At 40.2% G+C, this 27,429-nt stretch overlaps 1 protein-coding gene across 1 annotated transcript in view; it reads right to left on the minus strand.

Annotated features, from left to right (window-relative positions):
• Positions 1–728: 728 nt before the first annotated feature.
• Positions 729–27,429, minus strand: part of RFX8 (regulatory factor X8) — a 32,615-nt gene continuing 5,914 nt past the window's right edge. Inside the window, exons 3-16 of the mRNA XM_074930297.1 lie at positions 27,119–27,180; positions 25,525–25,611; positions 21,497–21,559; positions 19,878–19,941; positions 18,731–18,865; positions 18,571–18,645; positions 17,953–18,066; positions 17,154–17,304; positions 15,909–15,967; positions 11,092–11,248; positions 9,457–9,551; positions 8,200–8,314; positions 4,648–4,866; positions 729–810 (exon numbers count right to left, since the gene is read on the minus strand). Coding sequence (XP_074786398.1) covers positions 785–810; positions 4,648–4,866; positions 8,200–8,314; positions 9,457–9,551; positions 11,092–11,248; positions 15,909–15,967; positions 17,154–17,304; positions 17,953–18,066; positions 18,571–18,645; positions 18,731–18,865; positions 19,878–19,941; positions 21,497–21,559; positions 25,525–25,611; positions 27,119–27,180 — 1,422 coding nt within the window. The 3' untranslated portion in view covers positions 729–784. The remainder of the gene's footprint in view (positions 811–4,647; positions 4,867–8,199; positions 8,315–9,456; positions 9,552–11,091; positions 11,249–15,908; positions 15,968–17,153; positions 17,305–17,952; positions 18,067–18,570; positions 18,646–18,730; positions 18,866–19,877; positions 19,942–21,496; positions 21,560–25,524; positions 25,612–27,118; positions 27,181–27,429) is intronic.

Below are 27,429 nucleotides of genomic sequence, written 5' to 3' on the forward strand. Positions count from 1 at the left end.
GCATTTCAGGGAAATTCCTCATGCAATCTCATGCATGCGAGATACAAATTTCATATTCTGTATTTACTATTTCACACAAATTTATTCCAGGCTTTCTCTTTGTAAAAGTCTTTGCTTGTACTTTGCTTATAGAACAAGTTCAAACAACCTGGTTTCTACCATAAACAAATCGATAACATTATATACAACCTATTTTATTTCAGTTAATAGAATTATATGTGAGATATTGACTCTTGTATCCTGCATAAATGGGAAACAAAGCAGGAATTTCTCAAGACATAGGATCAGTGCCAAGTTCTGTATGCAATAAATATAAATTTTAAATTACACACGGTAGACACAAAGCAGCACTGACACAGAGTCATTCATCTGTTCTGTAGCTTCCAGATAAATTTACCACAATGACTTCAGGCAGGCCTTCAGCTTTACTGACAGCAAAAAATACAAGAAATAGATAAAAGCAAACCACAAGTATTTCACCTTTTTCTTCTGAAGATTTATTCAAATAAAGTCAAACAGCCAAATCATGTGACAACTTAACTGCATTGCTAGCACAGTTTTGCATTTAGTATTTCCAGAAAAAGATCTTAAATTTAAGAGAATGAGAACAGTATTTCTTAAAGTTGTATCTAAAAGTAGGAATATCTAGCATAAAGAATTTTCATGTCAGGGTGTTTTTCTCTAAGAGTTGCTGTTTGTTCATCAGAGGCAAAAAAGTGTCTGTCCATCTTTTTGAGTAGAGGAGAGCTTCCCTTCCAACTCGAAGATCCAGCTGAGTAAAGTTTTAGAAATTCTCTCTTTCAGAATAACCTGGATGAGCTCAAAAATAGAAAAGAAACATGGAAATGTTTTAACTTTAGGAACTGTAAATTATTTGTTTCTCCCTTCATTAAATAAAAAAGTGTTTGTTCTTTCCTGCTGAACCCGAGGTATTTCACAGATATGCAACCTTAACCCAGCAAGAGGAGATACACATTGGGTTTCCTCATAGGGTGGCAAAGGTGTGATAAGAAGCCACATCCACTTTTTAATATGTCATTCACGTTTTATATGTCTGCTATAAGCCCTTCTATTCTTTTTCAAAACAAATAGTCTCAGCCTGTCTCTCCCCCTCATGGGGACTGCTTTTTCATGCTGAAATCCTGGCTTTCTTAAAATCAGCAGAAGTTTTGCAACTGAATTTAAGCAGGATCAATATTTTGCTCTCATTTTTTGATCATTTTAGTTAATGATTTCACTTGATCTCTGTATCCTGGATTATACAGACGACTCAAATGAACACTTATTGTTCCTTTAAGTGAAGTAGTTAACTATGTCCTTATTTTTTCTCCCCTTTTAATAAATCAAAGCATTTGATTTGCTTTCTGCCAACAGAGCTACAAACAGTGTAACCTCCGTCTCTTCGTGCCCTGATTTGCAGTATATTGTATGTTATGAAGGTGTGGAATTGGATTAAAAGCTACAGCATGGTGTTCTGCAGATAAATCCACTGCAGGTGTGCAGTTTAATAGGATTTTAATTTGGTAACAAGTGAACAAAGAGAGGAAGCCTAGAATGGGATTTTCTAGATGAAAAAATGCTATTCGTGCTGAGAGAAAGCAACTGCAAGCTCCGTGATAAAGAATAAAGATCAGGCCGGTGCTCTCTGAGCTGCAGTTTGATAGATTATGGCTCACTCATACCATCTTCGTTACTGCCACTGGTTTCAACAATTCTTAATTCATACTATGTGCGTTCGACTATATAGCATTTCACCTGCCACACTCCCATTAAGCCAGTGTTCAAATCCTGTGTTGTCTCACTCCCCGCCCTCTACATTTTTTCATATAAAAATAATGTTTTCCTCGAGAGATATCACCAACTTGGAATGTATTCTGTTTTCATTCAAGGTTATTAACAATTATTTTCATGCTTCAAATTCTATAAAAAAAATGGATTCAGAAATGTGCTGCACTGTTCAAAATAAATGGAAAAACATGGTCTCTCTGCTGAGGAGTGTAATTTATATTCAGCATGAACTAGGAATGGAGGACCAAAAACAGATGGGGAAGGAAGAGGAAGAATGAAGGTGACAACTAAAAGATCATAAAGGGATCTGCTAAGCCACAGACACATATTGATGCTGCTGATATCAGGGCAAGGTTGGGAGATTCTTTTCTGATTTCTGTTACCAGTCCTCCCTCTCGTTTTTCCAGGGTTTCATAGCAAAACTGAGTTTTTAGCACTAATTTCAATGAGATGAGGGTGGAGGTGCGATGAACAGATTTTTTTCCCAAGCATAACAGGCTGTAGAGAAGGCACAGAAATGCCTTGTGGGACAAGATGAAAAAGATACGGAGGTTGGTGTTGTTGGCAGAGGACGGAGTGGAGGATGGGAGCTGACGAAAGACACTGGGTCGCAGAGAGCTGTAGAGGCTGCATGAGGTAAGGGAGTTAAAAGGAAAAATTATGAAATATACCCGTGATGCACAGAGCAATATGTCAGCGAGCAGAAATACAGTCCAGAAAGCAGCAGTGTGCTGGTGCATGCCACTAGGGCTGCTGAGGTTTTAGATACCCCGCAGAATGGGCTGTGGCCGAAGGGGGATTAGTCAGGAGCAGGACAGATGGTTGCTTGGGAGCATGATGAAGATTTTTGGTGATCAGAAGTCACAGAAAACAAATCCTCATGCAATGGGAATCTGTTCAGAGGATCTACAGAGATGGTGATATAAAGTGGTGGGTGATGTAGATGCTTTTGACAGCTGTGTTTTTCAGCAACCTGTGGAATTAGTATTGACACTCAAGAAGGAGCCTGCAGTGGTTGAGGTGGGAGCTACCACCCATTTGAAGGACAGAAGTAGGCAGAAGTGCTCACTTACTGTGTTACAGTTCCTGAAACCCTTTTGAGCTGCAGGTTCGGTTTTCAGCTCCCTAACAAACTGCAAACACTTGAACCACAGCATCAGCAGGCTCTTAATAGAATCTCTTTTTCATCCCACCATTATCAGCATTTTGCATGTGGACTGGCAGAATCCATCATCTGTTGGGATCTTTAAACTCGTTCTACACTCTCCCAATCCTTCACTATCTCCTTCCCTCCTCCATACCTTCTCTCAAGTTGTCATACTCTCTATTTCATGTTTTATACCCTTTCTTCCTGACACCCCTTGTCCCTCGCTCTAATCAGCCTTGCTCTGTTCTTGAGACCATGTACAAAATATGCAAAACCGACAGACATATTTATAGGCACTTCACTTACACAGGCAAAACCTGGGTCAAACCCTTGTCTGCTGACACCACATAGCAATGGGCATAGTGGGCCATACAAAAGCTCATATGGGCAGCATAGTGAAAACACAGGAAGCAAGGCAGATAGTAAGATTTCTACTGGTTTATCTCCTAATTTCTAACTATCAGTGGTTTAGAGATTCCTTGCTTGTAGCCTGCACCCAGAAATGTTTGGGTTTTGACATTAAGGTGGTATGTCAGGATGGGTCATTATATTACATTTAAAAAATAACAAAAACTGTCAAATATGGCCATCACATGTATAAATCATTCTTGCTTTGTCACCTTTGCCCCTTCTTTCTCCTCTCCAGTCTTCATTGCTGAGCTAGCTTTAGCATATTCTATATTTAAAAAACAAGGGTCCACTGAGGGTCTTTATAACTAATACAGATGTTTTTAAAACAATCCATTTCCAGCCTGGTCCTAGTTTATGGAAGCTGAATACATCTGGGGAGTAAAATAACTATAGCAGGATAGCAACAAAATTGTAATTTTTTTCATGAGTCTTGGTGCCATTAACTTTTGTCCACTGTTTGCTGGAAAACAGAGTGTTCTCTGAGATTTAAGACGAGTACTGTTACTGCATGGAAGAGAAATCTGAAAACAGGTGAATGTCTAATTCGTCACTTGTACTGAGCACAGAGGCTTGATCCATGTTCCCATATGTCCTTATATTTAGCCTTGTATTCTAGAAAGACTTAAGAGTCTATCTTGTTCTACCTGTATATCATCCCTTATGCTGGGACTGACTGCAAGAAAGTCTGGTGGAGCAGAAAGGTCTCAAGGATTTCATACTTCTGCATGTTTTGATAAAATTGACAGGTAGGTGGAAGAAAGAGAGCCTCTCGGTACTTCCAACAGCGAGAAAAGACCACACCATGCGTTCTCTCTTCCAATCAATAAATACATGCAGCCTGTTTGTCAGCCCACAAGGTGCTCCCAACCCACCAGAACAGTGCTGCTCTTGCTGAGACAATGCTTGTGGAATCTGAAGGACCGCCAAAGGTCTGCTGGAAACCTAAGGAAAGAACCAGGGAACTGTGGTGATGGGGAGGTGGGTGGTTTGGAGATTACAATCCCTTGATAGGATCATGGGTTGGGAGCGGGATGTGGAGGATGCTTTGTGGCTTAAGGTTTCAGTGACATTGGACATGGCTCCATGTAAACCTAGATTTCATTATTTGTATTTTACTCATAAAAACCCCCAAACAACCACACCCCTCCCAATTCCTCCCAATTTACCTAATTAATAACTGGGTTTTTTAAATTTTATTTACAGTTAATGTGTATTTTGCTGTGCTGCCTGTGGCTGTGTCCACAACTCAGAATGCTGGAAAAACATTACTTAATCTGAATTTCTTAATAAGAATTACTTACTCTGGCTCTGCATCAAAACTGGAAGAGCTGTCTGTGGAGCACTGGCTTGAGGTTGCTCCTCTGCAAAATAGACCCAGAGTTGGCTGGGCTCATAAACCCTCAGAACAGGGAACTCATTTTGCTTTGTGACCCAGAAACTTTCATCTTCCTCCTCTATATAGGACAGGAAAACGTGACCCACAAAATCTATGAGTAGCGAATTTAACAAATGCCAGAATCCTAGGTTTAAAGAAAAACAAACATAATTTCAACAACGTCTTGATTTGCTTATCTTTGTGATGTGTTCTTTTTTGAAGGGCTTCATTATAGTAATAGGCTAGACAAAGTAGCAGACTAGCACTCATCAAATAGTACTTCCAAGTATCACAGCAAAACAGGCACTAACTGCAGATTTTAAATATAATCCCTTAATCCTTTCTCCCCTTGGACAGATAAATCATTCCCCCTTTTCCCAAGCAAACCTTCCTACAGACGTCTGTATATCCTGTATCTATGACATTAAATGGCATACCTTGCACTTGGGGCATAACTGCTAAAAGCCGAGAGAGACTTGTTGAGGCCATTGACTTTTGACTAATATCTTGGTTGAATGCCCTTACAGTAAAGAGGTCTTCCATGCCATAAATCTGCATAGGAATTCATCAAGCAATTCATCACCTCTGCATCTCCCCAAAATGTTTACATGGACATCAGCAAGGAGATGCCACAATTTACATGGACAACCAAGGTTTACAGAGCTTTAAAAATGAAAAATACTGCCTCTTTTGATGTTACATGTGTCTGAGAAGCTGTTGCTTCTGCTGTTTGTCCTTTTGCACATCTTTAAATGACAGCGAAGTTAAGTGGAATAAGTTGTTTATCTACTGGAAAAGGGAAGGGACTTTTATACTTGGAGTTCAAACTATACAGACCTGACACTAGTAGTCCATGAGTGTTTCTAACAGTCTTACAGGTGTTTTCAATATATTCAGTAACAGTAGGCTTGAAACAAAAGCCACTGCTCCAGTTGTCCCTTGGGATAATACAGAGGGACGCAGTTTTGAAGAGGGAGTAAGTTGAATCAGCTTATTTGCAAAAGAGGAATGCACAGATCACTGTGCAGCCAGCATGGCTCAGCAGTATGCCTCATAAGGGAGACTGGTGAGGAAATGGTGTACCAGCTGACATGAGGCTGTGATGGAGGTACATAGTAGTACATTTGATGGAGAGGAGGTGGAGCTGAGCGAGCTACAGAGGTCCCATTAGCCCAGACTGCTGTAGCACACTTGCCCCTTGCTGCCTTACAGTGAGGGTAACTGCATGGTTCCTCTGGTCACACTTGGGCATTACCCATGTGGAGGCTGGTCTGGAAGAGGGTAAAAGTCAATCCTAAATTTAGAGGTGTGAGTATGCCAGTATATTATGTGTGCCAGATGTGCCAAGCTCCAAGGAAAAAGCCCCAGACTGAAGTAAGTTTGGTTTCAGTTACTATTACGTATTTTGGGGGGAGGCACACTGCATTAACATGACACTCACACATTTCCCTAAGTAAGTGTGTTTCCTCAATGTGGATGTTAAATCTTTCAACTTGCAGGATGCCCTCCATTCCTGGAAGAAATGCTGAGATTTAAGAAATTTCTGAAAAGCGATGACCCCGAGTACAGAAGTTCTATACCAGATGGCTTGTTAACGTAATGGTTTCAGCCCTGTCCACTAAAACCTGAAATCCTACCAGAATAGAAACATGGGAAAGAAGGGACATTAATAGGTCATGTAGCCCAGAATCTTAAAGAACCAAGAGTATTAAGAAAGAAGATAATAATGATCAAATTAATTGGAGCATCATAGAGAAAGGTTTATTTTTTAACTCTCTCATATGTGAGAATTCAATCTTAGTGTTACTGAAGTATAGTAGGAAGACTGTCATAAGTGGAAAGAAAATATAATTTATGACTAGTTCAAGGAAGGCTTGGTAGAGGAAGAGATGGTCTCCATCAGTTGTGTCCCCCCCAACCACTGACAACTGCAGAACAGGGAGGCAATTCATTAAACTCTTCTTGTGGTGGAAAGAGGGAAGAGGATTTCATCATTGTAGGGAATTTCAATAAACATTATGCTTCCAGTGTTGTTCTTGGAATTCATTCCTAATTTCCTCACTGCTCAAAATATTGCATGTAATGTTGGAGAGTTTTGTGCAGAACTCCTCTGGAGAGAGAGAATGGAATGATTATTTTATTATTGCTGTAGTGCAGCAGCTGATGGACAAGGGACCTTACTGTACTATGTTCCCCACAGATGCAGAACAAAACTGATCCTACTGCAGAGAGTTTGAAATCTAAATATAAAGCAAAAGGTAGCAGCTAGATCCAGAAAAGGGGTATGCACATACATACACAAACACTGACATTAGCAGGGGAAGGATACTGAAGAATACAAAAGGCAACAACCTTAACATATCCCTTTGTTATGTCTTTGTAGGAAACACATGAAAGTACAGTTTTGAAGGGGAATTTCAAAGAAGACAATGAGGTTTTCACTGGGTATTTGTGTGAAGCCCCATCCAACAGAAGAAAAAATATGAAGGTGCTCCTTTGAAAATCTAAAAAGCGGTTCACGCAGGTTGGGATCAGATGCTACTCACAGGAGATGGTGCATTTCTGCAGATTGAATAATAGAGAGCAAGCCTCTGAAAGGTCTTACAAATGAAGAGAAAGGCAGGGAGGGTTGATGCAATACAGAAATGGAAGAGACTGAACTGATTCAGGATGTGGTTTTACCACTTCAAGCCACTTTGAGTGAATGTGACTGCACAGTCCCTTCGCTTCTCTTGGCTTGCACTGGTGTGGGATGGATTTGATGCTTGACAGCTCAGAGCCCTAAAACAGACAGAAAACTAACCCAGCTAAAGGAGTGACTCTTTTTCAGTCAGCTGAACACCTTAAACAGGCTTGCTGCTGGCTAGGCAAACACTTGTGTCCATGGAAGGTATAAGGAAAAGGATCATATAGCTGTTGTCAGGGGAAGTAATTGCCTTTAAGGCAAGAATTATCACAGTGGCTCTGCTCTGCCTGTGTTATACAAAAAGAACCTGAAGGACTGAGAGCTATCACTTGAGAGATCTGGAGTTTTTATAGTTTGGGATGTTAGCAGCCCCAGCTCCCCATCACACTGTTTTGCTGGGGTGTGCAGCTCTTGAAGGGAGGGAGAGCAGAGGCTCACACCTCAGGCTGCTGTTCCCCATATTTCCACAGGCAAATGATGGCTTCTGCCGAAAGAGGGAGTCCTGCCCTTCCCGCCATCTCCGGCTGCATGCTCCTACTTTCCTCCGTTATGCTCACCCTAGAGTTTGGATCAAAAAACAAATCTTGCTGAAAACTAATCGTTTGGTTTCCCTGACCCGGCTAGCCACATCACCAGGTGAATGGTGCTGCCTGATGCAAGGAAGGGAGTAGGAAGAAGTGATGCCCCCCTTGACTGTAGCCTGAATTTATGTCAGTTAAAATGATCTGGTGCCTCTGCCATCTCAGGGTTGAAAGGGTAGTGTCAGACAAGAGTCACAAAGATCCTACTCACCAAAACTGTCTGCACCGTTGAGGGTCATAGCCTTGCTTACTGCACTCAGTAAGAAGTTCCATCTCAACTGGAAATCTGATGCCAGTTTTCTAAACTCCTCTTTATTCCTGCTTGGCTGCAGATAGAGAAAAAAATTCTTTATGAAAAAGTTGGTTAAAATAATTCCTTATTGTGTGGCAGAGCATTTCCCCATACAAACTGCAGACAAAGGTGGAACAAGAAGGGTTTTTGTTAGAATCCTAAAATAACTTAAGTTGAAAGGGATCTTTGGACATTGTCTAATCCAACCTCTTGCTCAAATCAGGACCATCTTAGTTCAGGCCTTGTCCAGCCTCCAGGATGGAGATTCCACACCCTTTCTGGGTAATCTCTTACCATACTTAACTACCCTCATGGTAATTTTTTTTCTTTTTATCTTTTGAAAATTTTCTTTGCTGCAACTTGTGTCTATTGACTTATACCCTATAACTGTGAACCCTACGGAAAAAGGCCCGCTCCATCTTCTCTATGCTATCTCATGAGGTAGGTGAGGGTTCTATGAGATGAAGGCATCACAGAACCTCAAAGTGCTATTCTTAATTAAAAAAAAAAAAAAACAAAAAAAGAGAAAAAAATCAAACTAAAGAGGTACAGTTTACTCTGCTTCTTCAGAAAGGGAAAAGAACCCCACTTTACCACCACCCAGACTCAAGTTAATTAGTCTGGCAACCAACTGAATGCAGTGGTACCATCAAGCTATTGCTAATTCTGAATCAGTGATGAAACAGGGGTGGTAGAGTTTGTAACCTATGGAAGGGTGCACATGCAAGGATTATCATACTTGAACCTTTCACAAGAGCTAGAGACGTTGTACTAGAAATTATCACTCTCCTACCACCTGCTAAAAGTCAAAAGTTTCTTGAATCAACAGTTTCAGGAATCATGAAGTGTTCTCTTCATTTTTACTAACATTTTTCTTCTGAATTTTGGGTTACTAGGGACTGTTATAATATGTGTCTATGAAATGAGATCAGATACTGAAACTGCCCGAGTGGATAGATGCTCAGAAATAATGCGCAGAAATATGCTTGTAGTTTGTTTGCACAGATGGAATTTTTGTATTCCAATTAATTCCCCCTTTTTTTAAATGCAAATCTGCAGTCTGGTCAGGTTGCTAGTGTACAGTGTAGTTCCTGCAGATTAGTGACAGTCAGCATGTAGCAGGATAACTGATGGGATCTCTCCTTCTTTTCTGAAATTATTAAATTAATTTTATACCTGAATGACAAAACCCTGAAGATTTGAAGACACACAGTCCAGGAGAACCCGAATATCTATGTCAGGTCTCAGCAAACATGTTAAGTCGTACAAACCTATGAAATACAGAAGAAAAACCATTACTTGAAGTGATTGGCTTGCTTTTCGGTTTGTTTATGCAGTTTTAGCTTTTTTTGTTTTTCTTTTATATTTAGCTCAAAATATTAAGACATCTGTCTGTAGCATTTTGATTAATATACTATTCCTTTAGTGAGGAATAGTACCCTACTTTGAAATCAGTCAGAATTCACGTTTATGTCCATTTCCACCATATCTGCACCGATCTAGTCATCATGGCAAAGGTGTCAAGAATAAACACTTCCAATGTGAAAACTGGAATTTGGTTAGCAATACCAACTTATTTATCTGAGATTTTATGTGTTGAGAAGAAAAAATCTTGGTTTATCTGTTGAGGGGGAGAAAACTGTTTTAAAACAATAACAGGAAATGCAGAATATTCTGTAGACCAACAGAAATATAGATAATATTGCCACATATCAGTGCAGCTGTTCCCCCAAAACACTGGAACCCACCAGTGCCAAAAGGTGCCATAGCGATGTACCTTTTGTACACCCTTCTAACTGAGACATATTCCTTCAAGAAGGCATATGGATTGGGTCTGTGAAACCTTGCTTATTATAACTAACAGTTTGGAAGAGCAATGAAAACAGAGAATGCAATAAATCCACCATGGAAAAACTAAGATCATCATTAATATAATGAGCAAATGTAATGAAAGCATTCTATGCAGTGGTTTTGATTTTATGATGTATATAAATATTTAAATGGTTCTCCTGATCGTTCTGTGAAGAAGGCAAATTATTATTCCTACTGAAAGGAGTCACGGAAAGGCTGTGGCACAACCCTTGTCAGTGAGCAAGTCAGGGGTGGGCCAAGAACAAAGAACTGAGGTTTCCCCCCATCAGTTCCATGCACAGCCTAGTCCAACTTGCCTGTCTCTTGCTAATAATTTAAATGGCAGCCCATTAATCTAAGAATTAACTTGCCATCACATTCCCATCCCTTTTTATTAAGCTGGCAAATGCATTATGTCATGGCTGCATACAAACTGTGTATTTACAGCAGCACATCGATCCCACAGGCTGTAATACAGCAAAAGGACATGAAAGCTGAAAGGCCAATAGTCCTCATCCAGTTCAGCATAAAATATTTTAAAATCTGACCACAAGAAATTATTTTGTGTACTTTGATTAATAACAGAGGAAAATTGAGAAATGCAATTCTTGGAAACTTCTTTTTTGTCAAAGAAAAAGGTAAAAAATTAATATCCCTGTTTGTCAGCCTTCTGGAAGATACATCATTTAGTAACACAAACCCCCCTCCTGCTGCCATAGAAAGCTTTAAGAGAGAGTCAGAATGGAAAGCCTTTCATTCCTAACCTTTAAAGTTAAAAGAATAGTATTACATGCTCCATTCTCAATTTTATTGGCTCTTTTCCAGTACTTCAGGTTACGGCAAGTCTGTATTTCCCATTAGGGCAGATGCCATGAATAAACACAAGGAAATGCTGGAGCTTTAACAATGGCAAGCAAGGGCTTAAGTGGATAGACAGAAAATATAGTAAAAAAATATTACATTTGAGTTCTATGTCATACTGCAGCTCCTCCGGATTCCTAAGCTTTGTTTGAAATAAGTTTCCAGACACATCCAGATATCCCTGATCAATGGCAGAATGCAGTTCTGATCGCAGAACAGTGACATTGCTGTTGCTGTTCAAGACTGCTCTCACTGTCTATAGATAATAAGAAAACAGTTAAAGCCTTTCATTTTCTTTCTCATTAAATAAAACAGTTAAAGCCTTTTATTTTCTCAACCCCTTAACTCGGTCAAAAAGCTTTCCTTATTCAGTACTAGACTTTATGTGATTAGTCTCCAAATTGGGGAAAAAAAATAAGGGAGATGAATCTTAAGTTGTCTTCAAGAGTTTTTTGTTCTGGGAGATATTATTTTCAATGACACTCTGTGTTGCTGTCTGTGATATAGCAGACAAGGCTAATGTGCCTGAAGTATCTGTGCAACTGCCTGGGCAATTGGTTTTGCCTGCAGTTATTATAGCTGGATCAAATAATGGTATTTTGTCTAAAACATGGAATGGTGTATCAGGGCTCACTTTTCCTCAATGTTACCTGTCCTTAGTACATGTTTCAATTAAATTCAAAGGCAAGTTTTGTCAAGGAAAAATAACATTAGAAATACGGTATTAGTTAAAATAATCTTAGTTGGGATTTTATCCCCTTTGTCTGCTTGTGAATTGTTCATGAACAAATCTGGCTTCATATTTGTCCCCAAAAGTATTACTCACATAGATATTGCAAACAATTTTCAGCTTAACACTTGATCCTCATCTCTTCACTTTTTTTTTTTTTTCATTAATTGCTATTATCACACAATATTCCTTCAGATTCTTGATGAAATTATGAAAACAATGAAGGAATTTAAACCTGAATCCATTAAAATTTGTTAGTCCATACATTTAGTCTCTCACTTCCATACAGAAATCAGTAAGATCCTAAAGTCTTTATTGAATTTTGGGCTTTTATATGAATAATCCATGTCCAGCTGGGCCTTCCAGAGGAAAAATATTTTTTGTAAAATTCAGAAAAACTTCTGGATTCATAAACATTTTAACAAATCCCGTTCTCCAGGTGCTTATCATGACCCCACAAACAGCAGTGAATATGGCTGCCCATTTGTTTGCAAACGTAATTCCCAGTACAGCCATTTTTCTTTTTCATCATTCTGCTAGCTTTACCGAAATACCAAAAGCACTCTGATTCTTACTCGGTTTTACTTGGAGTTTGCAGTGTCAGAAGAAGAGCTGCTGCTTCCAACATGAACACCCGACCTGAATGCTGGGAACTACCAGGGGCAGCACCTTCAGTACACTGCTAGCACCCGACTCCATGCCCCAGTAATTTAGACTGGTCACTTTAGCCATTGCACTTCACCATACTAAATATAATTCTCTAAATGACTGAGAGCCAGCTCTGACAACACTTAAATACAGCTTACCAGAGGCAGGAATCAGCCCCAGGAAATAACAAGCATCATTTCTCATAGGGAATTTGCACCTTTTTATGCTCTAATTACTTCTGCATGTCCAGGTAGTAGCAGCTGTCAGCCTGCTTTATCTACACATGATGGGAAAGTTACTTTTTTTTCTTTTGAATGCTGACCCTGCCAAAATTGTTCCTATTTTCTCACCAGGTGGCTGAATTATTGCAAAGTACTGTACAAGGGACAGTGTGGTTACACCATTCAGAGGCTGCAACTGCACGGCTCCTCTGAAGCACTTCTCATTAGGAGCACTCTCACCTGCTTTGACCATCATTCTCTAGTTGAAATTCCAGGTGCATTTTAGACAGAGAAAACTAATAAGGATGATTAGAAATATCAAATGACTCCGATGTGAGAAGATGAGATAAACTTTAGCTTTGAACAGAAATAACTGAGGAAGGATCTGATGGAGGTTTGCAGGAAGTATTGCAGGAAGAAGGGTAGAAATTTTAAAATAATAGAAGAAAGTATTTTTTCACACAAAAAATCATCAAACTTGGAACTCACTACCCCAAGATGTTGTGGATGCCAAAATCAAGCTATTAAATACCAAGATGTGGATATAACCTTCATCTCAGGTTGCTGGAAGCCAGGAGAGTACAATGGAGGAAGACTGAGGCATCAATTACTCTACTTATACCCACTTCACATGAATATCTGATGAGGGCCACCAGAGTAATATGAGTCTACACAAGCCTAGGATCATGTCTGACTGACCAAAACATTTAGTTGTCCTTGCGGAGGGACATCCACCTCCCCTCAAAGCATCTGCATGTTTCTCACATGCTGAAAATTGTAAACGCCTGTGGTTAAACATCTTCTGGTGTTCACTGAACAGGAGGATGCATTTGCAGGAGAATGTTTATCTGGTATTTGTTTCCTATCCTGTTTTGCTGGAGCCCAGTATCCATGGCTTTGGCAAAATCTCTCGTAGAAGTTGTAATAGAGCCTGTGTGACTGCTGAAAGACTATGGGGATACTCATTTATGGGACTTACGTAATTTCACTTATCGAAACTATTGTTTTTAAATTGCCAGTGGGACTAATCATCACGTACACTGGAACTCCTTTGCCCTTCCCTTGTATTTTAAGGAGACTCTAGAGAAGGTGCAAACATCATTTACTTCTGAGAACAGGGCCAAGAGCTCATTAGCATGAACAAGAACCAGCTCAGAATGTGCTCAGCTGTAAGCACAGATCTGACCCTGACTCTCAGATCTGCTAGGTTCACTTTGTGCTGGTTAAACAGTGTAAAGGGGATGTAAAGCAGCCAGAGGCCACTGCTAGAGAATTCCCTCCAACTAGGCTGCAGTTCTCTTGCCCTAAATCTTGAGGGTGTAAATTCACCGTTGACTCTCTGCAGCTTTTCTGCACATTAGGAATAGGCAGGGAAGACTCAAAAAGCTACAACCAGCACCTTGACATCATGACTTGAGCAGAGGAGGGTGATGTAAAGTCTGAGTATGTAAGTCAAATGCAAATGACTGGGAGTAGCTGGTATTTGCAGTCTTGCTGGATCACATTCTACAGTGCATAAGAAGCACTGTTTAGAAGTACATGAAGCTGAGCTTTTAAGGTATTTAGTATCTCCAGGGGCTGCTGCAGTAAATAGGAACTGCAAGTGCGCAACGCTTCACAGAAGTCAACTTAGGCATCCTTGTGCATTATTATTTTTATTTTTTAAAACTTTTTTAAAGTAAGTGATGTGTGTGTTTTGTATTCTGCTGGTGGTGAAGTTTTCCCATAAATAAAAGATACCTGGAGTACTGTGTCCAGCTCTGGGGCTCCCAGCATAAGAAGGATGTAGATCTGCTCAAACGAGTCTAGAGGGCCACAGAGATGATCAGGGGGATGGAGTACCTCCCTTATGAGGACAGGCTGAGAGACTTGGGGTTGTTCAGCCCAGAGAAGAGAAGGCTCTGGGGAGACCTTACAGAGGCCTTCTAGTACTTAATGGGGGCCAACCAGGAAAGGTGGGTAGGGACTCTATCAGCAAGTGCAGTGATAGGACAAGGGATAACAGTTTTAAACTTCAAGAGGGTAGATTTAGATTAGGTATAGGGAAGAAATTCTTTGCTGTGAGGGTGCTGAGACACTGTCACAGGCTGCCCAGAGCAGCTGTGGCTGCCCCCTCCCTGGCAGTGTTCCAGGCCAGGTTGGACGGGGCTTTGAGCAGCCTGGTCTAGTGGAAGGTGTCCCTGCCCATGGCAGGGGGATTGGAACTAGATGGTCTTTAAGATCCCTACCAACCCAAACCGTTCTGTGATTTTATGATTTATTAAGGAAGAACATGACGCTGCCGTGCAGTCCAAGAAGCCACAGTTCCCTTCCTTCCTCACCTTTATTGTGGGGACACAATGTAGTGATTTAAGCCAGGTGGCATGGGAGAGACTATACCATAATAGACTACCTTTTCTCTTCTGCTTTCTTCCTTATTTGTGACTTATCTCTTCTGTCATGGCCTGGACCACCTCACAACCCAAGGTTTTGGAAGTATCCAAAGGACACCAATGGAAGAAACGCTGCAGAGTGGGTGCAGCCCCTCATAATAATGCAGCACTGAATGAAACAATTTAATTTGCAGTGTTCAAAAGGTTAAAAATGCATCTCCTGGATACATCTCTGTAGCTGAGAAGAATGATACTGCAGAATGAAAAGCAGGCAGTGATATTGTTAGAGAGATTTTTGTCTCTTTCTTCCCAAGGGAAAAAAGCTAATCTGAGTAATGGCCCTGAGGAGCAAAGTTCAGAGGATGCTACCCTGCAGTGCTCTTTCCAACACTGTCTTGCCAGAGGATGGATAAGATTGTTCCAGCTGATCCCTGGGATCCATGAAAAAGGTGAGGGTCTTGTGCCCTTAAAGACTTCATGGCCGGCTTCCCGACCCTGCAGCTTCACTGCAGCTAGCATATTAGTGATTTCCCTTGTGCAGGCTGCTGCAGCACTCGTCATAGAGAGTGATCAGGATGTTGCATAAAACCAATTTTAGAATAGCCCCAGCATGTCCTATCTGACTGGCTTTGGCGTGGCTGAGCAAGGATACTGCAAAGTGTCATCTGACCCTTCTGGCTACTGTGTTCTCTCTCCATGGGGGACCACTGACCATATCTCAGAGGCTGTCACAGAACCCAGAGGGAGGAAACAGCCCCCTCAGCATACTTACAGTGTGGGAAGAGATGAGTAGGAGGGTGAGCGTGATTTGGACCATGGTCAGTATACAGCTAAGAACACCTGTGCTGCTGCTGTTGTCCTACAGTGGAGCATCTCATAAATAGTCCAAACTGGCTGAGTGAATGAGATGCCCAGGTTTTTTGTTTTACGGATTCTGGAACATACCTTGGCAATGTTACAAAGGTCTGTCTTTCTCCCGAGTCTTTTTATAAACAGTGTAACTTCTGTTAAAGAAGAAGAGGCAGATGTTTCATATCATTAATATTTTACAGTCTAAAAGATGTTAATAAAGACTGATCTTTTAAGTTAGAAAGTAGATCCCTAGGGGAGCTATGGAGGCTAGCGAAGAGCACAGAGGGGGCACTGAGCCAGCGTTACGGGCTGGGCACCCTTGCCGTTTAAAGCTTGCAAGCAGAAGCTGCCCAGGTCACCACTCTTCCTTCACTGCAAATCTGTTAACCCATAACACACAGGAAAAATCATTCCAATTTTTTTTTACATTAAATACTTCTTAATCAGGACTTTTATGCGTATGGTTTAAGGTGAATGAAGGCAACATTAATTCTAAACATCCTATATTTTGTTCAGAGTGCTTGGATTTACACCTTGATGCATCTATAATTCTGTAGCACTGTTAGTAGTAGTTGGTTTCTTTGGTTCTATCATCTCCTGTTTATAATGTGTTGTAATATATCAAGCATGGTCCAAGAATATCCTTTTTAAGAATAAAATAAAAATAACTGATTCTTAGTTACAGGAAAATTTAATATAAAGCAACTTACAAACTTCTGTAGACAAACAATGGTTTTCAAGTGAAAATTTCTGTTTCCCTGAAGTTTGTACAAACCAGAAAGACCAGGATGTATATACAGAGGGTTGCAGCTGATTAATTACATATATTTCCATGCACACACTCTAAAAACATATTACTAACTTTGCTCTGTCAAGCGTTTAAATGTAAGAAATGCCAGAGCCATAGTTTCTCTATGGGACTATGGCTTTTTTTCCCTTTACACTGAATTGCACTATAGCCATTAATTAATTTATCTGCATAAAACCACTTGCAATGTGAAGAGACAGAACAATACCTAAATTTCAGAGGGCAGACTGCATATTATTCAGTCATCTACACAGACAAAGCGATCATGGCGAGAGACAGATCTTTAAAAAGATTCAAGTACACTTTAATTTACCATGAATTGGGAATAATTTTGTCTTAAATTTGTTCTCACATATTATCTGAGACTATTTATTTTCAACTGTATCCCAACAACTCTAGTCCTCACTACTACTGGTTACCTCAGCTAAAAATGTTTTAAAAATAATTTCTGTAAGAGTCTTGTAATACAATCTTCTGTGCAGTTTAAGCAAGGATTATTTTATGAAAATCTCTCTATTACTCACACGTACCTTTAGATTTGGATGTTTGGAGTGGTAATGGAAACTCTTCCAAAGCATTAAGCAGCCAAAGTTCAACATTTTTACTGAACAATCTGATTGAGTTCATGTGTTGCGCAGGCACCTCCTCCAGGAAATCATGAAATAGGATGTTCTCTATTTCCTAGAATACAAATTAATGGAGCTGCACATGATTGGTGTACTACAGATATTTACAGCTGAATGAAACAAAATTGTATTGATAGTTTAATTGTAAAGAAGCCTGTCTTTTTCTTCCAATTAAATGATAGCTAAGCTACCTTTATTAGTAGAAGGAAAAAGATCCTAACAATAAGTGTAGTTTTCTCAATTAATTACTAGACACTACTTAATGACCTGCTGTAAACAAGAATCAAATTATTTTGATCAGAAAACTGCATAATTCTACATGGAATGTCGCCAAGAAATGCAGTAGTGTTCTCAAAGGAAAAATAACTCTTGTAATTTGGAAAACAGTTATCAGTCGAAATTTCAGTCACATAACCTCATGCCAGAACCACAGACCACATTTATAACAGCGGACTCCATTAATATTAGGGAGTTTCAAAGGAATATATAGCAGAAAAACGGAAGTTAACTCAAAATCCACTGTCTCCTTTCAAAATCCATACTGTGCTGTCTCAGAAAAAGTCAAAGAACAGATTTGAGGTACGAACAAAAATCCCATTGTACAGCATGCAAGAAACAGCTGGCTCTTCTCCTCAGGTAGAGCTACCAAAAAGGCATAAACACTTAATAACATAATTACAACAAACAAGTGTGCTTACAGTACCTTGTATAGCTGCCTATCATAGTGTTTGAACAGCTGGCATACATCTGTCAAGAACATCAGTGCTATTCTTTCAGGCTGCAGAAACCTCCAGAATGACATGATACAGTCTTCCACCTGTTGCGCAAAGTCCTTTATGAATTTTCACTGATTTTACACTTGTGAAATGTAATTCAGTACAAGAACAGAGATAAGCCCAGAAGCAAAAGAATGACAGTGGAGCTGGGCTCTGCCTGGCCTCATCCTGGCCAGGCTCCAGCATAAGTGGAAGCATCCTGGGGCAACAAGCTGAACCTCACAAGGCAGCATAAGAAAGAAGAGAGAAACAAATTGTGCCATGGATATGTGGATATAATGAAAGGTATGTGTCCATGGCCTTATGTTTTGTGCTGGGCTCAGACCTGCTGATGTGCCTGGAGTGCTCAGGATATGCCTACAAACTCAGATTCTCAGAGCATGTTGTGTTAATTAAGACTTTGCAAACAATTTGACTGAATGCTCCTTTTATCTATAAATGATCACCTACCTTAGATCAAACCATCAATAAGCTACACAGAAACAATTGTATCCTTAGGATTGTTTGCTGTCATCAGAATGAGTGTTATTAAATCAAAAGCATACCTTATCAAGCTCGCTCTTTCTCACCATATGTAAAATATCTTGACAATGTCTGTAGTAGTCATTGGCAAGCAGTACCTGGAGAAGGTAACCAAAAAAAGAGTACAGAAAGATCACACAGGCAAAGAGCTAACTCACTTGCTGACCAAATACTTGAATGTACCATTTCATAGGAGTATTTCTTCTCTAGCTCTTGCTCCAAAAGAGAGATTGTGCTGAATTCAGGCCAAGAGTATTGAAATCCCTCTTGTTCAATCTTCAGATAAATGACAGATGAAGAACAGTCCAAATTCTTGCTCTCAATGAAGCAGGATTTATTTTGAACAATAAAAAAAAAAAAATCACAATTATCTTGTCAGTTAAAGGTATTAAGTACTTTCTTGAAATTGTATAACATGATTTTTTAATAAGATGTGTTTCTTCAGAGAAATGCTTGTCCTTTTTTTTAGAAAGTAGGGGTGGATGAAAGAAACAAGCATGGCTGACTAAATATTTAAATCCTAAACAGTACATGAGTTTCTTTTCAAAACCAGTGAATATTTAATGCTATACATATCTTCCACATATCTTCTTTCTATAGCACTCATGTCACAGTTGTAACCTTCTAAATAAGGCTGCAGATAGTTGGCTCTGCTGTCGGGGGTGACGGCACATTCCTCATCAGCTGTCATTACATCCACTTCAGAGCACTCATTACTGCACCCGAGTGCTCCGTAAAAATAAGACAGACATCCAGTCTCTCCTTTTTTCCTCACTTTGGTCCACATAATTTTGTTGCTCATGCTCTGCTGGCTGACTTCCAACAACCTCAGTATCAAACCATCCCATGACAGCACACTTATGGGAGAACTGCCACAGGTTAAGCCTTGCATCTGCCCTTTTCAGTGAGCAGGGGTTGCACTCTTTTTTATTAATCATTTCCTAGTATTTAAATACTTGTTGTGCCAATAGACTCTGAGCACATTGAAAAGACACCAGCTCAGCAGCATGAGGGTCTGTTACTGCAGGCCTCAGGCAAGGAAGGTTGTGCCCCACTAGCTCCCATAATACTCAAAACCTGGGCTGTCAGCCACAATTTCTGCTCTCAGCACAGATAAAATTATTTGAGCTGACGTTAAGACAACAAAAATATTTAGCTACCAGGTGAAGTAGGAGTGGGGGAAGTAAGCATTTAGTGAGATTATGCAGACAAAGATTATGTTGAAGAAGATGATGGGTTAACTGTATCTCATCAGGACCTATTATATAGCATTTCTAGTTAAGCACACAGACAGACATTTTGTTATAAGTCTAATGTATCTGAAACTCACTGTTCTTTCTTTTTGGCTATTGCTCTTGTAACCAGCTGCATCTCCAGAACTGCAGGCGTTTCCACTGTGGTAAAATATACAACAGAAAAAAAAAAAACAACCTAACTTTAAAAGCCCACCAATTTATTCTGTATTTAGTAAGAAAATGAGCTCACACTGGATAAAGTGCACTAGATTGAAGCATCACATTTGGGAAACAAACCCCACTCTCCTTCCTGTCATTCAGCAGCCCCATGATTTTCTAACGAGTCTGGAGATCAATTTCTTAATTTTAAGATAAAACCGAACCATTCATTATAAAGATGGCAAAGTATTAGCTATTTAACAGTGCAATGTCTTCCAACTTCTTGCACAAAAATAGTGGGTTTGTATTTGTAGTTGCAGTTTATTTGGAATGATAATAATAATGATAAACATGCAAATAATGAAAGCATAATCGTGCTTTGATTTCACAGTTATTAAATTTCCTGCACCCTATATCAGTTTAGATGGCATTCTGTTTCTGACTTTCCCCCTTTACTTTGCAAACATCTCATGATGTTGCACGTGGTCAGAATTCATCTGGACCTGCAAAGGCCTGGGCACTGGCTTTTGGCTGAAAAGCCAGGGATGCAGGCACAATAGACTGCTTTCTTGCTTTGCCATCTACCTCTCTCCCTGCCTGTTTTGTTGAGGCTAATCCTACAGGAGGGAGAGGCAATGTTGCTAGTAAAAGGGACGTGCTGTGAGAGTTGGATTCCTCCAATCAAGCCCCCATCTGCTGCTGACATCTGCTCGCTGTCTGTGAAGGCATTTCAAACTCCAGGGTCCTTTTGGACTCGGCTGTTTTGAAAGGTGACAGGCAGGGGCTTTGTAGAAAATGTGCTTCCACTGGTGAGTGCTAACACTCAGGCTACCAAATCAGATCCTGGCTGCTGGGTTTCACTGCTGTCATGTATTATAAACCAGGGTACCACCATACGTCCTGAAGGGACAGAGGACAAAATGTAACAGCTTATCTGCCTGAAAACTCAAGCCACTTAAAATGCCTCCTCTCCCTTTTCTACTGTCCATAGGACTGACCCTTGCCACCTGAAAAAATTACTTTTCCCTCCACCACTGCTCTCTGCCTTGAAGGTAGTGCTCCAGTGGAACAACCAAACTGACTGACCAATACAGGGCACAACATTTACGTTGGGTATGTTTGGGAACTCTGTTGACTCTTTCTCCCAGATATTTTAGGGTTGGTGGCCAGACAAAGGGAAGAATGTGTAAGTAGAAATGTTTCATAACCCTTCTTTCAAATGGGTCCTTCCTGCAGATTTCTAAAGCCTGTGAAACAAAATTAATGAATATTTTCCAGCTCCTGCTCTCCCTGAGAAGGCGGCCAGCTGTATCTTCTTCTGCTGCTACTATGGCAACACATATCAGCATTGCTCTCCTCCAGTGGGCTGGCTCCCGCGTCAGGCTGGCTCCCCGCTCCCCCCAACACAGGGATGGCGAGGTGTGAGAAGGGGTGCTGCGTGGGTCCTCCTGCGCCCCAGCAGCCAGACGGGAGCTCAGTGATGATTATGTGCAAATACCTATGGAAAGCTAACATCTACGTGCTCCCGCTGTTAGCAAACGAGGTTTGGACTCACCCGGTACACACAGAGGTGCTCAGCTGACACACAGAGCTGCTCACTTTCCCTGGAGAGCAGTGCCTCGGTAAAGACGGGCTGAATAAAGACAGAGCACACAAAAGAGGATGTTGGTGGGATAAGGGGAAAATGGGCGATGGCAAAATCACAAGGAGTCTCAACATAATCTCTTGCAGAGTTTGGATGATGCTATGGGGTGGGAACTAGAGCTAAAATGAGGAATACAATGGTGGGGATGACAGGAAGACTAACAGAGAAGGCAAATGGGAAGGACAAAGGAAAAATGAAAGGAGGGAGGGTTGTGAATGTGTATGCGTTGTCTGTCAGATTAGACTGAGATTAGAAAAGCTAATTTGCTAGAATCAGATCAGATTTTTTTTTTAATTAAAAAATCATGGGTTTGCTTCACTAGAAAGTCAGAAGCCCAAACCTTCCCTATTACTAGAATCATACAGTAACTCTTACAAAACCAAAATTTGGTAGCATTTTTTTAACACTGCTGTACCAGAACAAATACTGTTTTAGGGAAAGCTTGTCCTCAAAGCTCCCATTCCTAGAAGGCACCCTTTTGTAATGCAAATCAGTAAATACCATATTCCCTTAAATCTCCATAATACATTTGGACACCTCATTGATTACAGTTGTGTTTATTTACACTACATTCATAACATCATCATCAGAGCTGTGGCACATATCTCAAAAAAATCCAAGATTTCTAAATGAATCGACTCACAGGGCTGTATCCTCATGACTCCTCGTGTGAACTCATTCCAACCCAGACAACTGATACATCTGAGGCCCCACTACTACCAAAAGGCAAATGCCTTCTTTATAGTCAAAAGCAAACCATTATAATCTTACTCCCATTTCTATGACACCAACAAGCACAGCTCCGAGCCTGCCAGATCCTGCACGGGTCTAATTCCTCACTACCAGCACCATGTCAACTGCCAGCTATCTCAATATGGTCAAGAAATACTCTTTTCAGTAATTAGAGAGAGAGGATCATAGTTTTGAAACCATCCTTTTCTTCACCAACCTGTAGGTTGGGGCTGCCTTGGCTTCTCAGCCAGGCTCCCAGCCCCACCTTTCCCTCAGGTGGGTGCAACAGAAAAAACATCTGCATGTTGAACTCTATTCAGGCATGGGAGGGAGCAATAGTCATTTTGGACATGTTCACTACTCCAACAGGCATCTCCTGTCTCTGACAGGGAAATGGCAACAAGCCAGACAAATATATCCCATTAGCAGGGTCTGGTCCACAGGCCAGCCTTTCGACTGCACTAAAATGGTATCTTAAAAATCTTCTTCACTGTATTTTGGAAATTTACACACCAACACACTCTCAAAAATTGAGAAGTTTTTAAAGTTAATTGCTGCAATTATACAATTACTTCCATGAGAATATAAGTTGTTCCTGCAGGTAGAAAAGTCTTCAAGTTTTCATTACTCTTTTTCTAAATTTCAATTTTCTAATTAAAAAAAACCACTAAAATTTGGTATTGATGGTTTTATCAATTTCATTGGATCATAAAAAATAAACTCGCATTTCAAAAAGTACTGAAACCTACTGAGAGGACAGTAAAGATGAGGTATTTTCTTGATGTGTTCCTATTTATTTGCAAAGAACGTCCAAAACTCACTGCAGATGGAAACAAACTCACTTATTTGGTTGAAGTTGCTGCTTATTTTGTATGTAACCTAATTATTTCTTTCGGAGTTGTGTAACTCATGCTTCTCTGGCTGTGTTTTGTGCTTTTTTTATTGCTTTCTCTCCATTTTTTCCTGCTGTCCTTTATCAGATACTAAGAAGTAACTGTGGCACCAGCTGCCCAGGTGTTGTGAGTCCGCATGTTGGCTTGGGACAGGGACATGTGGCTGCATTTAGAGTGGAAGCTGTTCTAATTTCAGGTGTCTGGCTTCACACAACAGCTTAGTACATATAACTGTCTTAAATGAAGGAAGCATGAGACAAGATAATTTTGTACTTAAGAGACTTTTCTACTATTGCAACTAGAAAGATGATTTGTCTGAATACAATCTTTATATTTCGATTTATTTTTTTTTTAATCTGGGAAGTTATCTCAAGAAACTATATCTGGATCACTCGATGGCTGGTTGATGTCAGCCCTTTCCCTGGAATACACCTCTTTTTCCTTGGTTTGACCAAATTAAATATATATTTTTAGGAGTTAGTCTGGGCAGACACCCCTGGCAGCTGGTGGAGGAAAGGGAGGCCTGCAGACAGTGCAGCAGCTTCTCCATGGTTAAGCATGGGCTACAGCATGTTCCCCAGCCCATCAGAGAACATGGCTGGTTTCCATGAGGAAGGCCAAGGACACAAGCTGTGCTGGCATATGTGGTGCTTCTGGCTCCCAGCAATGGCTAAAGTCCTTGTCTGTGCACCTGGCCCAGACTTAGCCAACATCCTCCTACCTTTTGTAATTTTTCCTCATGTTTCTACGCTGGGAGGAAAAAGAGCAACAATTCAAGTTGTTCTGTTCTCTCTCACCTATTCTATGACCAGAACTAGCAGCTCTCCTACTATGCCCAGCAAGACTGATGTTTTCAAGTGACGTTGCAGGGAAACACCTTTCTTTCCTTGAAGAAGAAAGACCATCAGAGACTCAGCCAGAGACCTGCAGTGTTACTTGAACAGTGGCCAACACCTTTCCCTCTTATGGATGTCAAATCTTAGGCCTGTTCTGGTTATACTGAGTGCACAGGTAGTGAGGAATACCACTTCAGTAAGGGTCTCATAGGAAACGATCCTTGAGTTGCCTATGAATAATTTGTTTGGTCTTACAACAACCAACTGCCACTTGATCATCTGCAGAACCTGATCCTCTGCCCTGTCCCATTCTTTACCATTGTCACTCTATGGACTTCTGCAACATTACTCTGCTATAAAACTCATAGAGAAAGGCAACAAACCTTGCATGCTCTTGCAGAACATGCACTCAATTAAGTAACTATAATATAAAATATCACAGACACTGGAACAGTTTCATCATCACTAGAATACCTGGGTGCTTAACAGGCTGACCTGTATACCTCTAACATTCATGCTATAGAAAAATACTATATCTTCATATTAAAGAATGGAAACCAAAGTACAGAATTTATCCACACATACATCAAAGTAATGTACCAGTCTGTAAAAGTGAGGATACAAGTCTGGTCTCCAAACTCCAAGGCATTGGCTTCACCTATTTTTCCTCTCCTGTGCATTTAAAAGGAGTGTAAAACTGTTATGGAGTGGCAGCACTTCCCTTCCTGTTTTCTGGGGAGAAACGCAAGCCTGTGATTTAATTCAACCAGGAGCTTAACCATGAGAGCTCTTCCTTGCCTGCCCACAACCAGACCATGCTCATGTCTACACCTTAGGCTGCTAAAGTATCTTACATTCATCAATTATTTTTAGACTTTTTTTTTTTTTTCAGTTTATACTTGTCTTATACATTTTCTCATTGTTGTTCCCTTACAAGAGGTGATTTTAAAATCGAAATTTTAAAATAAAGTGAAGGAAGTATTTTCAAAGTAATATGCCTCATTGTTTCATATAGTAAAAAAACCCAGATAGCATGATTGCATTTCAAAACAGTTCAGTCATTTATACTTTAATACATGTCTCTTCAGCCTACTATTTAATAAGGAAGGTGCTACAATGTCATGAAGCTATTTCAATATGTTTATAATTGTTATATTATGTTATATCCTATTATAATAATATATAAAATATATTCGAGTCTCAATATATATTTTAGATTTGGCATGAGTTCCTGCTCTTAAGGTCTACAGGGCTAAAATGTCCAATTCAAGGAAGACTGATTAGGCAGGGCACATTTTCAAAATGGAGCTTGTCTATTAGGGTGCAGCACTTAATGGCACAGCACTTTGTGTGTATAATAGTAAGAAAAATATAATACAGTTATCAGTGTTCAAAAATTATTTACAGACTTTTATGGACAGACAATATATAGACCGTCATATGACTTTTTATGATTAAAACATTTTAAAAAACAAACCTGTGATCATTTTTTTCAGACAGAAGAGAGTAATAGTGTGCATAAAAGGAAGAGTTCTCCTTGATAGCTATTCCATCATAATGATACCTAGAAAATAAAAAAAAACCCTGACAATCATGATTTTCAACAAGTCAGCAGATAATTCATATTCCTCCTTTGAAAGCAGATTACCATTCTATTTAAACAAGAAAAGGCCAAGTAAGAAAAGCGACATTTGTTTTTTAAATTCTCTTGTAAATGCATTTTCCCTAACAGAAGATAATTGCACAAACTCTTCACAAACCCTTTTTAACACTTTTTGTCCTGGAATAATACCTTCTTCTAAATGAAAAAAACTTAAGCCAGTAAATGGGGTGCAACAGATTTCTAGACGACAGCTAGAGAAGTCAGGGCCCAGAGTCTCAGCTGGTAAAGGACCCCGTATGTCCATGGAAGTTGAAGGATTTAGTGTAGTTGTTCTGCAGCCATTCACAGTAGCTTAGGGACTGGCTGGCCCATCAGTGGTCATGGCAAGATAAAAGCCAAGAAACCTGCCAGATCTTCTCTACGGTTTATCCTGACCTCGGTGAGCAGCGGAGTTGCCATCCGGGCTACCCAGATGCTACCAGCTGCCTCTTCCTAGGCTGGGCCCCTGGGAAGCCAGGGGAGCCGCCCCTGCAGGGGTTTTTGGCCACTGGCAGCCAGCAGATGGTAACCTTCTGCTGATGGGAAGAGAAAGCATGGAGGCTGGGAACTATCATGTACTGTCCCAAATCCTGCAAGCTATGAAGAGAAGCCTGGGAGTGTCTGTGGTGAGGCACTCCCAAAATAAAGGATCTTGCTGGATCAAGCAAGTCCAGACTAGTGGAGAAAAATCTCAGATCAAGTAAGGGCATGTTAGTCTCAAAGCCAGTACTTGACAGGTACTCAAAGTTCTTGTAAAATTATTGAGTCTCAATGCCCTTAAAACATCCTTTTTTACAGTCTGGATGTTCAGAGTGTGATTATAAGTTTGGACATTGATTCCATTAAAGAGTATTGAACTCTCTGTGCTCTAGAAGAGAGGGAAAAGAAAAGAAAGCACATGTAGGAGGAGGATCTGAGGAGGTCTGATTTGAATGGTTTTCAACTGTTTACAACATTTCCATTGACCACCAGTACATGCTGGGTCACTCCACAGATATGTGCAAGGATGAAAAGCACAACACAGACATTACTCACGGCTGCCACCCCCGTGCATCCTGGAGCCAGACTTTTCTGACCTGGTGTCTCAAGAGCTCTGAGTAAGGTTGTGATGTCTGGCAGATGCTTCATGCAAGCCATGCTGTACAGTACAATAGCCAGTACAAATTGGAACCCTAATTTTTTTAAAACCAGTCTGATCTGGAGTTTATGCCCTACCAAAGCAGCTCTGACATAATTTTCATGGAATTAACTCTATTTTAATGTACTTGGTGACATCATGAATCACTTTGGATCTTGCAATGTATTAAAGACTTGCAACCAACAATTCAGCTGCTATATTACCGTGCTGGAGCTGAACATTCAGCCATTTAAAAATTTTATTAGAACAGTTATAAACAGCTCATTTAAACAAAAGGAAGCAAACCAATACTTGATATTCCCTCTTCTGCCCAGTCTTCTTGTCCTCAGACCTGGGAAAACTGACTGAATAAGCTGAAAAAACAAACAGAAAATTAGAGATGCTTGGCAAATTCATTCTAAAACATGAAAACATATCTGCTACATTTTTTTCTTCTTAATCACTTCCTTTGCTTTCCACCATTTGCAGGCTAATACCTGTTCTTACCTCTCAAATGGTAACTGTTGAACTGAACTCAATCAGGCTTTTGTGGATCAAAACCTAAGTAATTTAAGGGATTACCTTCCTCAGGAATTTTTTTAGACTACTCTGTTTTACCTTGC

This window comes from Athene noctua, chromosome 1, assembly GCF_965140245.1.
Source record: "Athene noctua chromosome 1, bAthNoc1.hap1.1, whole genome shotgun sequence".
NCBI lineage: Eukaryota > Metazoa > Chordata > Aves > Strigiformes > Strigidae > Athene > Athene noctua.